The sequence below is a fragment of the Triturus cristatus genome, chromosome 4_2 (genome assembly GCF_964204655.1).
Source record: "Triturus cristatus chromosome 4_2, aTriCri1.1, whole genome shotgun sequence".
Lineage (NCBI taxonomy): Eukaryota > Metazoa > Chordata > Amphibia > Caudata > Salamandridae > Triturus > Triturus cristatus.
This window is the reverse complement of record NC_140586.1, coordinates 193,646,661-193,661,155: the sequence shown is the minus strand read 5'-3', so window position 1 is coordinate 193,661,155 and position 14,495 is coordinate 193,646,661. Positions and strand designations below refer to the sequence as shown.

Here is a 14,495-nt window from a genome sequence, read left to right as displayed (position 1 = left end):
TTGGGCCTCCCACACAAGTGAGGCACCATTTTTACCGGGAGACCTGGGGGAACGCTGGGTGGTGGTAAATTTGTGTGAGCCCGGTGATGCCACTACTTTCCCACCCCAAAATGTGTGAAAAAAGTGATTTTTTTGGGCAAAATTTGAGGTTTGCAGGGGATTCTGGGTAAGGAAACGTTGGGGGATCCACGCAAGCCATACCTCCCTGGAAGCCGCCGGGTGTCTAGTTTTCAAAAATGCCTGGGTTTGGTAGGTTTCCCTAGATGGCCGCCGCGCACCGGGCCAAAAACCAAAGTGACCCCCCTTGCAAAACCAGGTGGTTTGGCGATAGGCCATCTTGAGGTCGCCTCACTACGTTTGGGGCCCTTGCCTGCCGCGGGTACTTGGGCCTCCCACACAAGTGAGGCACCATTTTTACCGGGAGACCTGGGGGAACGCTGGGTGGTGGTAAATTTGTGTGAGCCCGGTGATGCCACTACTTTCCCACCCCAAAATGTGTGAAAAAAGTGATTTTTTGAGCAAAAATTGAGGTTTGCAGGGGATTCTGGGTAAGGAAACGTTGGGGGATCCACGCAAGCCATACCTCCCTGGAAGCCGCCGGGTGTCTAGTTTTCAAAAATGCCTGGGTTTGGTAGGTTTCCCTAGATGGCCGCCGCTCACCGGGCCAAAAACCAAAGTGACCCCCCTTGCAAAACCAGGTGGTTTGGCGATAGGCCATCTTGATGTCGCCTCACTACGTTTGGGGCCCTTGCCTGCCGCGGGTACTTGGGCCTCCCACACAAGTGAGGCACCATTTTTACCGGGAGACCTGGGGGAACGCTGGGTGGTGGTAAATTTGTGTGAGCCCGGTGATGCCACTACTTTCCCACCCCAAAATGTGTGAAAAAAGTGATTTTTTGGGCAAAATTTGAGGTTTGCAGGGGATTCTGGGTAAGGAAACGTTGGGGGATCCACGCAAGCCATACCTCCCTGGAAGCCGCCGGGTGTCTAGTTTTCAGAAATGCGTGGGTTGGAAAGGTTTCCCTAGATGGCCGCCGAGCCCTGGGCAAAAAACCAAAGTAACCCCCCTTGCAAAACCAGATTACCTATTGTTACTACAGCGTGAGAATTTAGGAATAATACTGCAAAGAAAATGTGGCAGACAATTTGAGGTTTACAGGACAATGGGGATAAAAAATATTTTTCAAATCACTAGAGAGACATCACCATGAACTCCCAAAGGTTTTCGACAATATCTACAGTTGGTGGGTTATTCTTACATGGAAAGTGTACCTTGGCAGAGAAACAAAAAACAAAGATTCCTGCACAACCATCTATTCCTCAAACACACACACATACTGGTTGGATTTGGCACGAGGGCAAGTCATGGTTCAGTGTATTAAATTTTATTAACAAGAGATTTCACAAAAATGAAATGCACTGTCAATAATTAAATTCACAAAAAACCAAACCAATGACTTGCAGCTCGTGAGCTGTAAAGCCACGTCAAGGCACCAACCGCTTTACAGGCCATTCACACACCTTTCATACGTGATACAAACAAGACCATTCGCACCACCAGGTACAAAAGCAACACAGTACAAAAATCACCAAAAAGGGACAAGGTACACCCTGCTTCAGAAAGACAAATATTACTGCACAGTCATCTAACCCGCAAGCACACACACATACTGGTTGGATTTGGCACGAGGGTGAGTGATGGTTCAGTAGATAAAATTGTATTACCAAGTGATTTCACAAAACATGAAATGCACTGGTAATAATTGAAAGGGCAAGAAACTGAACCATTGACTCACAGCTCGTGAGCTGTAAAGCCACGACAAGGCACCAACCTCTTTACAGGCCATTCATACACCTTTCATACGTGTGAGACATACAAAACCATTCACACCGCCAGCCGCGGGCCCATCACATAACAAAACTCACACCAGCACACAGCGCCATTCAAGGGCCCATCACTTTCACACGCCCACAATCCAGACACAGCAACTACACAGGCTGAAGGATTGTGTGGAGTGGCACTCAGCTAGCAGTGTGTGTAGTGACCAGCAGAAAGTCACTACTCACACACAGCCAGCCAAGCACCAGTCGACACACACCGCTAGCCAAACGCCAGTCCACGCACACCGCTAGCCAAGCGCCAGTCCAGGCACACCGCCATCCAATCGCCAGTCCAGGCACACCGGCAGCCAATCGCCAATCCACCTACACCGCCAGCCAAGCTCCAGTCCACGGACACCACCAGACAAGCACCATTCCACGCACACCGCCAGCCAAGCTCCAGTCCACACACACCACCAGACAAGCTCCAGTCCACGGACACCACCAGCCAAGCTCCAGTCCACGGACACCACCAGCCAAACACCAGTCCGCACACACCACCAGTCCACACACACTGCCAGCCAAGTACCAGTCCACGCACAGCGCCAGCCAAGCACCATTCCACGCACACCACCAGCCAAGCACCATTCCACGCACACCGCCAGCCAAGCACCATTCCACGCACACCACCAGCCACGCACCAGTCCACGCACACCGCCAGCCAAGCACCATTCCACGCACACCACCAGCCACGCACCAGTCCACGCACACCGCCAGTCCATGCACACCGCCAGTCCACGCACACCGTCAGCCAAGCACCATTCCACGCACACCACCAACCAAGTGCCAGTCCACACACACCAACAGCCAAGCGCAAGCCTACACACACCGCCATCACATTTTGGATTTTTTTAGAAAAAAATAAAAACACAAACAAATTGCAAATAGATACAAATCTTCTAACAGAAAATCAGCAACTAAATACATTGCACTAACACCAACATTGAAACAGAATCAAATTATCCAAAGAATACAGACCAGGCAGTTCACTTTACCACTCAAGAATCCTCCCAAAAATTCTTTCGCGTGTGGTACGCTCTAAAACAAGCAGAGAGACCAGTGCAGGATGAGAGGGACAATCGGGGCAGTACATACGACTCTCCTTCCGCAAACCTCTTCGCCAACAGACTCTACATCTCCTACTGGGAAAATCTTTTGCGGGTGTGGGAGGAATGTGATCTGGAAAGTGGCGTTCTTTCAATCTAGCAACATCCTCCACCAGTCCAACTCTAGGAACACTTGCCTGTTCCACTACAACAAGGCTGCCTATTACAGACTCCTGAAACTTAGCAAAAGTCATCTTTGACTCAGGGCAAGAATCCTGGAACACAACAAAAGCATTAAACATTGCCAAGTGGAAAAGATGGATAGCCAACTTCTTGTACCAAATGTAAGCCTTACGAAGAGCAGTGTAAGGTTCCAACCTCTGATCTACTCTGTCAACACCACCCATGTACCTATTATAGTCTAAAACACATACAGGTTTGCGCGCTTCAGCGACCTGACCCCAAACAGTCACAGGTGCAGTGCTTTCATCATGGATGGAAGTCAGCATGTAGACATCTCTCCTGTCTGTAAACTTCACAGCAAGAAGCTCCTGGCAACGCAACGCACTGCACTGTCCCCGCACAAGCTTTTGACAAACAAGTTCTTTCGGAAAACCTTTACGGTTACAGCGGACTGTGCCACAAGCAAAAGTGTCCACTTTGGCCAATTCCCTGAACAACCGTACACCAGTGTAGAAGTTATCTACATATAAATGGTGGCCTTTGTTAAAAAATCCTCTTCCAAGTTCCCAAACAATTTTCTCAGTCACTCCAAAAGTGGACGGACAACCAGGGAGGTTAAACCTAGATTCCTTACCGGTGTACACCCTGAAATTAGAGACATATCCAGTCCTACTGTCACACAGCATATACAGCTTTATTCCATAGCGTGCCCTCTTACTAGGAATGTATTGCCTAAAAACCAAGCGGCCCTTGAACAACACCAAAGACTCATCCACTGCAATTTCTCTACCAGGGGCATAAATCTCAGAAAATCGATCAACAAAGTGATCAAGGACAGGCCTAATCTTAAAAAGACGGTCACAATCAGGGTGATCTCGTGGCAACGCTAAACCATTATCTACAAAGTGCATCATCCGAAGCAGAAGCAAATACCTGTCACGACTCATGACTGCCGGAAAAATAGACGTTGCCATCAAGGGACTGCTAGACCAATATGAAGCCAATGATGGCTTCCTTAGCAAGCCCATCAAAAAAGTTAAACCCAAGAACTTCTTCATCTCTTCAACATTTGTGGGAGTCCACCGGGTAGCTCTAGAGTGTGGCTTAAGACTGGCACTGTTGTCCCTCAAAAACTGTTCGGCATACAAATTAGTCTGCTCAACAATCTCTGCCAAAAACACATCGTCCATAAACAACTGAAAAAAATTTACAGGCAAAAAGTTCTCGGTATTCACTCTAGACCCTGGAACACCAGTAAACTCAGGAAATTCCGGCTGCACCATGCCAGGGGCAACCCAGAGGTCATCACTTTCAACGGGAAGACTTGCAGCCCCAGCCTGCAGCCCAGATGTCTCTTGCCGCACTACACCAACGGAAAGGCTTGCAGCCCCAGCCTGCAGCCCAGATGCCTCTTGCCGCACTACACCAACGGGAAGCCTTGCAGTCCCAGCCTGCAGCCCAGATGTCTCTTGCCGCACTACACCAACGGGAAGCCTTGCAGCCGCAGGCTGCAGCCCAGATGCCTCTTGCCGCACTATCGGCACATCAGTCTCCTCCTCTAACACAGGCACTTCATCCGCACTAAGAGTATCTTCATCATCCGATGACCCCATACGGAGAGAAAACTCACTGCCAGAATCGTCCCCTGCCCCCTCTCCCTCAGAAGCAGAGTCAGTCTCTGACCCAATATCAGAGGAAGACTCAAACAGCAAACCAACAACCTGCTGAGCAGTCATCCTGCGGCTAGCCATTATACCTACTAAGATGGAAGACTGCACAAACAAGTCAACAACAACCAACAATGTGCAAACCAAGTAAGTAAAGAAATGTGTACCTTATATCAATAAGATCAATGTACTCAAAAACTATACAATCCAAAATCAAGAGACAGCTACACTCACCAGAAACAAACTCTGCAGTGACACAGCAAAGACCAACGATATCAAACTAGAAAGAAGAAAAAAAAACAAATTACTCACAAGACAACAAAATACACATCGTGCACCAATGCAAAAAGTTTTTGAAACTCAAAAACCAAACATACTGCTATTATTACACCATTTGCAAAAAAAAACAGGCAGAGAAATCAAACACATTTGCATTGTACAAAAAAACAGTCTCTTACCAAACTACACAAACAGCAAAACCACCAGAACCAAAACGTCACCGTGAACAGAAGAAAAGCCTTCACCTAGAACAAAAAAGTAAACAAAAAAAACATTACAATTGGAAATCACAAAAAATATAACAAACATTATAACATGCCATGTCACTACCCAAATGGTCAATCGGTTTGTGTGCCAGGTCAGGCAGAAAACAGCAGGAAAAAAAAGGCTATTCAGTCCCGGGGCAGGTGAGCCAAATACATATAACAAATTGCACCCTGGAAGCGAGGGGTCACTTCTATTTCTAATTGAACTAATTCCCTGGTGTCTAGTGGGCTTTTCTGCCTCCAATGGGAGCAGAAACGGCAAAAAAATAAAACCGATCTGCCCACAGAGGGGGCAGAAAAGTCTTCAAAACATTTAGGGGCCCAAGGAAGCGACCCTTGCCCAAGGGGTCGCTTCCTACAATAATATTTATATCCCTGGTGTCTAGTGGGCTTTTCTGCCCCCCCCCAAGGAGCAGAAACGGACAGAAAGACGACCAATCTGCCCCCAGGGGGGGCAGAAAAGTATTCTAAATAATTAGGCCGCAAAGGAAGCGACCCTTGCCCAAGGGGTCGCTTCCTACATAAAGAAAAAGACATCCCTGGTGTCTAGTGGGCTTTTCTGCCCCCCCTGGGGGCAGAAACTGGCAGAAAGACGACCGATCTGCCCCCAGGGGGGGCAGAAAAGTCTTCAAATTATTTGGCCCCCCAAGGAAGCGACCCTTGCCTAAGGGGTCGCTTCCTACATAGCATAAACGACATCCCTGGTGTCTAGTGGGCTTTTCTGCCCCCCCTGGGGGCAGAAACGCGCAGAAAGCGGACCGATCTGCCCCCAGGGGGGGCAGAAAAGACTTCCACAAATTTTGCCCCCAAGGAAGCGACCCTTGCCCAAGGGGTCGCTTCCTACATAGTAAAAACGACATCCCTGGTGTCTAGTGGGCTTTTCTGCCCCCCCTGGGGGCAGAAACGCGCAGAAAGCGGACCGATCTGCCCCCAGGGGGGGCAGAAAAGACTTCCACAAATTTTGCCCCCAAGGAAGCGACCCTTGCCCAAGGGGTCGCTTCCTACATAGTAAAAACGACATCCCTGGTGTCTAGTGGGCTTTTCTGCCCCCCCTGGGGGCAGAAACGCGCAGAAAGCGGGCCGATCTGCCCCCAGGGGGGGCAGAAAAGACTTTGCCAAATTTTCATCCCCAAGGAAGCGACCCTTGCCTAAGGGGTCGCTTCCCAAACTCAAAATACAAAATCCCTGGTGTCTAGTGGGGCATCCCTACTCCACGATCGCGACGCTGTGCGCGATCGTGGAGCAGGAATGCCCTGTATTGAGACATCGGGGGAGAGGAAATACTCTTTCCTCTCCCCCGATGCCTCAATACTACAGATTTCACCGCCGCGGCCCCCACCAGACGACAAACACCTACCTCTGCTCCCCTTGGACGCGCTGGAAGAAATGGATTCCAGCGCGTCCAACGCTTCCTGACGACGCCGGCGCGCGCTGTGCGCGCTGACGTCATCAGAAAGCGTGGGAGGGCTCGGGGGGGGTCGGGGGTGGCAGCGGAAGCTCTTCCGCTGCCACCCCCGTAAAGGGGGGCAAGATCGAGGCACAAGGGGGGGGAGCGCCAGCGCTTCCCCCGGGGGCTGTCCTCATGACGGAACGGTTCCGTCATGAGCACAGCCCAACCGATGCTCATGACGGAACCGTTCCGTCATGAGCATCGAAGGGGTTAATATGGAGTAACTTTAATGCCAATCATTAATGCTTTGATGTTATATTGCCTTTAATGCCTATATACTTGATGGAATTAAATTCCCCCTTCATTATCAATTTGTAAGCGGTGAATGCTTTCTGTCCAGCAGAAGCGCCATACGAATAATACTACCACGACCAACTTCATAATTTACTGTATTCAAACTTTCGGTTCTGTTAGAACTAAGCAAAAGAACTGTCCAATTAGCCTTTCCCCCAAAGTTTATTGCTCATCAATATGAGGTGACCATTAGGAAGCCCTCTGTATAAGGCAGCACTGCTGACCTTGCCCTGGTGAATACTAGAATCAACTCGACCTGTCCCCCTGCCTTTTGCAATGACTACTGTCTTCTTGGTCAGCCGGTATTGGAAGTTTCTGCCAGTCTTCACTTCAGTGTCCTTGAAAGATCCAGATGCAGACCTAATTAGTCCCTGACTCGTAGCTATAATGGTACTGCGCCAGTTGTGCTTATGGGTTTGTCTGCCCATCTCTCTCAAAGCAACAAGAGTGGGTCTTTGGAAGAGACTCGTTCATCTGTTGGAATGGGGACTAGTGTTTTATCTCACTTCTCCACTAGTCCTGAGAGCCTAGTTCCTGAGGAATAAGCCTTCACTTATGGGCGACCATAAAGGGCACCACAGAGTGAATGTGGAATCCAGTGGTCAAGAATCTGCAGTGAGCTTTTAAAAATGGGATTTAATCTCCTCTTGTTCCTTCAACGGTATCCTGCCACTCACTGAACCCTCCAGTGAGAGGCGCATTCAGAAGGTTACATTTAAGAGACCTGTTTTAGTTGTTGGGACCCACAAGGATGTCAAAAACTAGTCCGAAGCACTCTCAAATAAAGCAATTTAGTGTTGTTAGAAGTCTTGAATGACCTCTCGAGATCATTCTGCCTCTTAGTTGGATGTTTTGTTTTGTCTTAATTCTATACAGAATTCCTTTGTGGTTCCTTCTTCCAAGCAATACTACCTTGCAGTGGTCATCACTTCTGCGAAGAGAGTTGATAATCCCTAAACTTCTTACAGGATCTGGTGTTGCTCAAGATCTGCTTTTTGTTTTCAAAGCCTTCTTTAACTTTCATAAGAATTAAGAGTGTTGTGGTATTTTCATGAGAATCTCATTCCTTTGTGGCAGGGAGCATTCTTTACAATGTCTTGACATGTCTTCTTCTTCGAGCTTCTCCTTACGCAGCATCTCTAATCCCAGTCTGCTTTCCTGGTAGCTTTCTCCCTCTATTCTGTGTTTCTAGTTCTCCTCCTCTGTTCCGGGCTCTTTTCCTCTGTTGCTTGTGTTCCTAGTTCTCCTAGTTCTCCTCTACGGTTCCTGGCCCTTTTCCTTTATTGCTTCTTTTCTTCCATGTTTCCTGTGCTATTTTTTGTTTACTTGTGTTCCTGGCTCTCTTCCGCGGTTGCCTATGTCCCCAGCTTCCTAGTTCTCTCCCTGGGCTACTTTTCTCTTGGTTTGTGATTCTCTTTCCCCGGTATCCAACCGTCTTCCTCCTGCTCGTGGTGTTGGTTTTTTAGGTCTCTGCTGCGCTTGCGAAGTCTTGCGCCGAGATTTAATGTTTTTCAGAAGAGGGGCTTGAACCCGCCCCTCTTCTCCCCTCTTCTCCATTGGCTGGCCTCTTAAATGCTGGTCAGCCATTGGAGAAGAGCTTTGTCTCTCCAAACAAGCCCCGTCTTTTTCGGATCCGGGGGCGTGTTTTTTCGCTTCTTTCTCATTTTTTACTCCCTGCCCCTTTTACGCGTGGTGAGTTTTTTTTAAATTTATTTTTTACCGTGGGAAGGTTCGGCCATTTTGTGCGCGGTCGGAACGGAGCGGGACGTGGGGTCGCCTCTTCCTTTCTCCAAGGCTGATCTCGGCGTTTCCTGGCGCTCGAGGACGCGCGGCAGATAAGTATGTATTGCCACCATGGCACTGATTGCAAGAATCGTTAATACCGATGGCCCCACTGGGGTATTTACCAGCATTCAGTGGCCCGTCAATATCTGCCGTCATATTTGTTATGCATATCAGAATACACGCCTGTAGTTATTGCGCCTTGGCGGCCCCTGCATGTATTACTTGCCCGACCCAGATCTGCGTCATTATGTGTACCGTTAGAATCTGAAAGTGCGAGTCGCAGCGGCTTGGCCTCAGCAACTCCCCCGGTAAACGGCAACGGCAGCTGTCGGATGTCTTTCCCCTCCAGCCAGTCTCTGTACCGTACCTCGGTGGCCTTTGTCTATGACTGCAGCAAGTTCTGACACAAACGGGCTCTGCAGACTTAATCCTTGTCCCAGAGAGCCCAAAACATTCGCTAAACACTATGTACAGGGACATGAGGCATGTCTTGGTTTGTTTAAAAAAAGAACAGTGTTAACTCCAAATAACATGTAAGTTTCTTCATGGTTTTGAGAAATACTGTATTCTAAGTGTTATTTCAAAAGTGAAAAAGGGACACGTTTGCGAAGGACTTGTTACAAAATGTAAATTGCAAAATAGTAATTTATTTTTAATGTGTAATTGGATGTTACCGACCAAACGCCAGACAGTGTTTCCAAGCTGACGTTGTGTTACCAAACACACTGACCTGTTCAAAAAGGGAACTGTATTTATCCTAATTCTATCGATTTATCATTTTTGTTGGAAATATTCCGAAGGTATTGCATTGTTTATTAATTACCATTCTACTTGAATAATAAGAACGTCTGCTATTTTCCATAGCCAATCTGAGAGTCCGGTATTACTTTATATTGTGCGCACAGATCGACGCAACCAGGCTTCGACTGCTGGTGAAAGACCGGTTCACTGGTAAATAAACAAACCTGTTTACAAAACAATGAAGGGGCGGGAGGAATGCACTTTACAGGACACCGATCTTACTGTGCCCACGTGTGTTTGCGTGGTGACACGCGGCGAGGCGGAATATTCACGCAGATGAAAATTTTAAATCCGGCACAAGGGGCCTGGGGTCGCTGCACTGTGCGTGATGTCAGTTTTCAGAAGACAGGGTCTCGTATCCCCTCAGAGGAGTAACACTTGGGGTTGTTCGTTGTGTTATTTATTCTTTGTGCTTCTCCAGCATGTATACAGCTGCAGAGAGCACTCACTGATTTCTGAATAGTGAGTGTAAAAGCGTTAAGGTAACAATGTTGTTCCTACTTGCATTTCACATGGTTTGCTAAATTTTGCATTCCCCTATGAGTGTTTGCTTTTTAGGTCTCGGCTCGAAGGCTGCGCTTGCGCAGTCTCGATCTGAGATTTAATGACTTGGAGAAGAGGGGCTTGAACCCGCCCCTCTTCTCCCCTGTTCTCCATTGGCTGGCCTCTTGAATGCTGGCCAGCCATTGGAGAAGAGGTCCGTCATTCCGATTAGGCCCCGTCCTTTTCGGATTCGGGGGCGTGTTTTTTTCAAGAAGTCTAATTATCTCCTCCAGCCAATGGCAAGAGGAGAACATGCCCCCGAATCCGAAAGCTCCACTGCCTTTCTCCGAGGCATTTCTGCTTCGCCTCGGAGAAAGGCGGTGGCGTTTCTTTTGGTGGTGCGCATGTCGGTGTTATCTCGTGAACACTCGTTATACTCTCGCAAGACGTATTTGAAACTAGCGACCAGGAGCTGTGGTGAGGGTGGATTGCGTCATGCAGCTGACTATTTTCCACTATCGGGCATACCTCGAACGCAGTTATCACACGCGGTCGCCCTTGTTGTCTACCCGCTTTTAAACGGAGGCTATTTTTTTGTACTGTCTTGATTTATTCCCGTGTTGTGCGGTGGTGTAGTCTGTTGTTTCCTGGGTGCACGTGTTGGGGTGTCGTTCTTTGTGCCATCGACATAAGTACTCCCTGAGGACCTTACAAGGTCAGTGGGTGGTAGCCTTTCAGCTCTCGTTTCTAGTTGAGCGGGCGGTTGGAGAAGAGGGTGCCTTTGTGCGTGGCTGTGTTTTTTTGGGGGGGGGGGGATGAGAAGAGCTTAACTCATCCTCGATGTTGCTGGAGCGTTTGGTGTTGTGGTCAATGTGTACTGTGAAAAGACGTGCGGGCGTCTCTTTTTTGCCCGGTATTTAGTGTTATGAACACTCATCGAAGGCGGATGCTGACAGGCGTTTTTAAAACTTGTGGTCGAGTTATGGTTGATGCGGAGATTAGTTTCTCGTTAAAAACCTGTTTGGATGGTGGTGATCGCCCAATTGGAGACCGTGGGTGCCTTTCTGCTGAGCTCTTGAGGGCATCGGAAGAGAGCGGCCCTTTCCACTGTGATTAACCGTTCACTTTTGTGCATGAGCGAAGCATTTCCGACCCATGCATGTTTTAACGTTCGATGTGTGTGTTTTTTAGCTTCATCCTGACTTAGTCTTTCTTGTCGCTGAAAACTACTATTTTGAGCTGCTTAAACATATGCCCCTTTTTTTGTTGACATACTTTGGATGGAATTACTGTTGTAAACTTGTATTCTGTTAACGGCGAAAACGCCGATATGAACTTTAAAAGCACTCGATGTGTAGTAGGGGTTTGTTAGGCTGATCAGCAAGTATTAGATCACTATCTTCTCGACTGTAATTATAAATCATGGGGAGTATGACCTTGTCTGGAGGCAACCCGGGATGCCACCAGCCCACACATCAAATTTGCCTTTACTCGTATGTCTGAGCCAGTCTAGCCAGAAAACACACCTGGCAAATCTTTTGCGCTACAGACCCAAATGACATACCACAATGGTGCTGTGGGGGAGTCACCAAATATGACTCCTCAACCTACCCAAAAAAGCATTTATAATGCAATGGTCTTGGCATTGGTAAAGTTAGAGCTATTGGCATTGCTCATGACATTATTTTTGTTTATCTTTTTGTTTTTAAAACATTTAAAGAAACTGCATTGTCACGAGCAATGCCAATAGCTCTAACTTTAACAATGCCGAGACCGTTGCATTGTAAATGCTTGTTCCAGGATGATGTTACTTTTTTCTGTAGGCCGCATATTGCTCTTGTCTATTGCGTCATTTAAATTGAGCCTCATCCAGGTGTTTATCGCAGGCAGCAATTGGGTTGTAGTTGAAGGCAGTGTGTTTTTTTTCTCAGTGGGACAGTATGGTGTTCAGTGGGGGAGACGATGTGGCACTATGGCCAGAGCTGCTGAATTTGGAACTGGGCAAGCAGGTTCAGCCTTAATAACCAGTCCACCAGACGACTCTCCTGAGAGAGCACAATACCATGCTAGACCTTAGAAGGCTGCGCAAGACCTTAGAGGCGCTGGTGTCTTAGCACCAGCAGGTGGACCCTAGCACTGGCACGTCTGGGTTAACCTTCAAGGTTTGTCCACCACAATCCATACTGAAGTTCACCTCCAGTCTTGCTAGCAGGCCTATGAAGCAGCACAGCCAAGAACAACAGTGACTCTGTCACTGAGGTCACAGGACCCTTGAGCAGGGCCAGCTCTAGGGCAGTGCAACCGGTGTGACCGGGCGCTGAATTTGGGTGGAGACATTATGTTTGCAAGTAAATTAATGTTTTAAAAGCGCTTGCTGCCTCCTTCCTGGCCTCCAGCAATTTTCGGCAACAATAAAAATATCATGATGACTCTGGTGTTTAATGTTCTTCCTAGAGAGAGATCGGACTTTTGTCTAGTGGAAGTTTTGACTCCTGGAAAGGTAGCACATAGGGTTAATGTGCCTGCAGCAAAGAACATGTACTATGCAGATCACAAAGTACACATAATGTAAATAGGTCAGTGGGCTACTGCGTGTGTGTGTAGGTGGCTCTTTGGGTGGCTCTATTTGTGTGTTGGTTGCTCTATGTAAGTGACTCTGTGGGTGGCTTTGTGTGTGTGGGTGGCTTTGTGTGGGTGGCTTTGTGTGTGTGGCTCTATGTGTGGGTGCAAATGCAATAGGTCTCGCATTGGAGAGTGATTAAGCTATTGACATTGTAAATAACAATGCCGTTTCTTTAAATGTTTTTAAAAACAAAAACATAAACAAAAATAATGTCATGAGCAATGGCAATAGCTCAAACTTTAACAATGCCGAGACCATTGCATTGTAAATGCTTGTCTCCCTGGTTCTAAGCTTTCTCCCTCTGCTGATCTTTTTTCCTACTTTCTTCCTAGCTCCTCCCTGGGTTGCTTTTCTTTGAGATTCTTCTTGGTTCTGACTCGCCACCACTGTTTGTTCTCTGACCCTATTCGTGCTGCTGGTTCTCTGACCCTATTCGTGCTGCTGGTTGTTCTCCCAGGATTCCCCCCACTGTTACTCGTGTTCCTGTTCCCCCTCCCCTAGTATTGCTGACTCGTTGGTTACTGAACTCTGGCCTCAGCAGCTATAATAGTAATTGTCCCCAGTCTCCTGAAGGCACATGACTGATATCACCTGTCTACATCACTCAGCTTCCCCCTCCCCCCTTACAGCCCCACACCAGCCATAGTGTGATGGGAACAGCTGATGGAGAGGGGGTCCGAAGCCCCCCCCCTACGGTCACCGCCAGCCCCTCCTGGCAGCTGTCCACCCTGGAGGGAGGGGCGGGGGTGGGAGAGACAGAAGGGAGGGCCCTGGAGGATTGGGGGCGGTGGTAACAGAAGGCTGCCCTGCAGCAGTGTGCGTTTTATGGCCCTGATGGTCCGGCCTGTCCTGATCGACACCTGTCCCCCCCTCCCTTCAAATGGGGGGGGGGGTCGAGGGGGCTCTATCTTTAGCTCTTGCCTTCAGCTACCCACCAAAGCCTCTGCTGTTCGTGGGGCTGAGCCCACGAGGTCAGTGAAGAGATAGCGAGCGCGAGAGAAGGGAATCCGACTGCTGCCCCCTCCCAGTCAGCACACTGCCCCAGGCCCCCCTGCACCGAATCCTTGTATGTCCACACCCCAGGGCTCTGCGTCGCCGACCCACTATTTTCCAGAGGACCCCTGCAGCAAATCCTGGTGTGCCCCCACATTGGGCCCTTGCACCCTTGAGGCTTCTTGGGGCGGGCATCCCCACCGGATCTTGCTACCCCTAACCTTCTCCGAGTTTTAGCCCCCTCCTCTCGGCCCTCCACATTTCTTCATTCGTACGAGTGTCTGGAGGCTTAATTTCATTTTCTTTGCCAACCGTGCTAAACCCATCTCCGTGAGTCTGTGTCCCGAACCCCCGCCCTCGTGCCCCTTGATCAACCAGTACCACCAAAGGGCCCTGGGCGAGATGTACGGCGTGTACTGCATGGATTACCGCTACCAGCTACAGGTGAGGGGCTGCGCCCGAGCAATGGAGAGATGTCTGGGGTGGCGACTGAGGGGTCATAGAGTGCCATTGTGAGATGAGTGGTGAAAGAGCTGGCAGATTTAACTTGAGAACAGTGTGGATCTGCTGGGGGAACTACGGGCTTCGACTAATGGTTATTGCACTGGGTAGAGAATCTGGGGCACTCACTGACTGTTACCAAGGCAAAGGTATTTCATTGGGCAACCAGATTGGCTCTGGATGGAGCAGTGAAGGGTTTGTGAGAGCGGCCCTAAGCTTTGAGTGCAGGGCAGGAGCTTTGTT

At 48.8% G+C, this 14,495-nt stretch overlaps 1 protein-coding gene across 18 annotated transcripts in view; it reads left to right on the top strand.

Moving 5' to 3' along the window:
* RBFOX2 (RNA binding fox-1 homolog 2) overlaps positions 1-14,495 on the top strand; it is a 527,728-nt gene that overhangs the window by 167,055 nt on the left and 346,178 nt on the right. For 3 of the 18 annotated variants that reach the window (XM_085601131.1, XM_085601126.1, XM_085601127.1), the window contains exon 1: positions 13,704-14,195. The exons of the other annotated variants lie outside the window; for them this stretch is intronic. In XM_085601131.1, coding sequence (XP_085457257.1) covers positions 14,154-14,195 — 42 coding nt within the window. In that variant the 5' untranslated portion in view covers positions 13,704-14,153. Of the gene's footprint in view, positions 1-13,703; positions 14,196-14,495 lie in introns of those variants that run through there. 18 annotated transcript variants of the gene reach the window in all.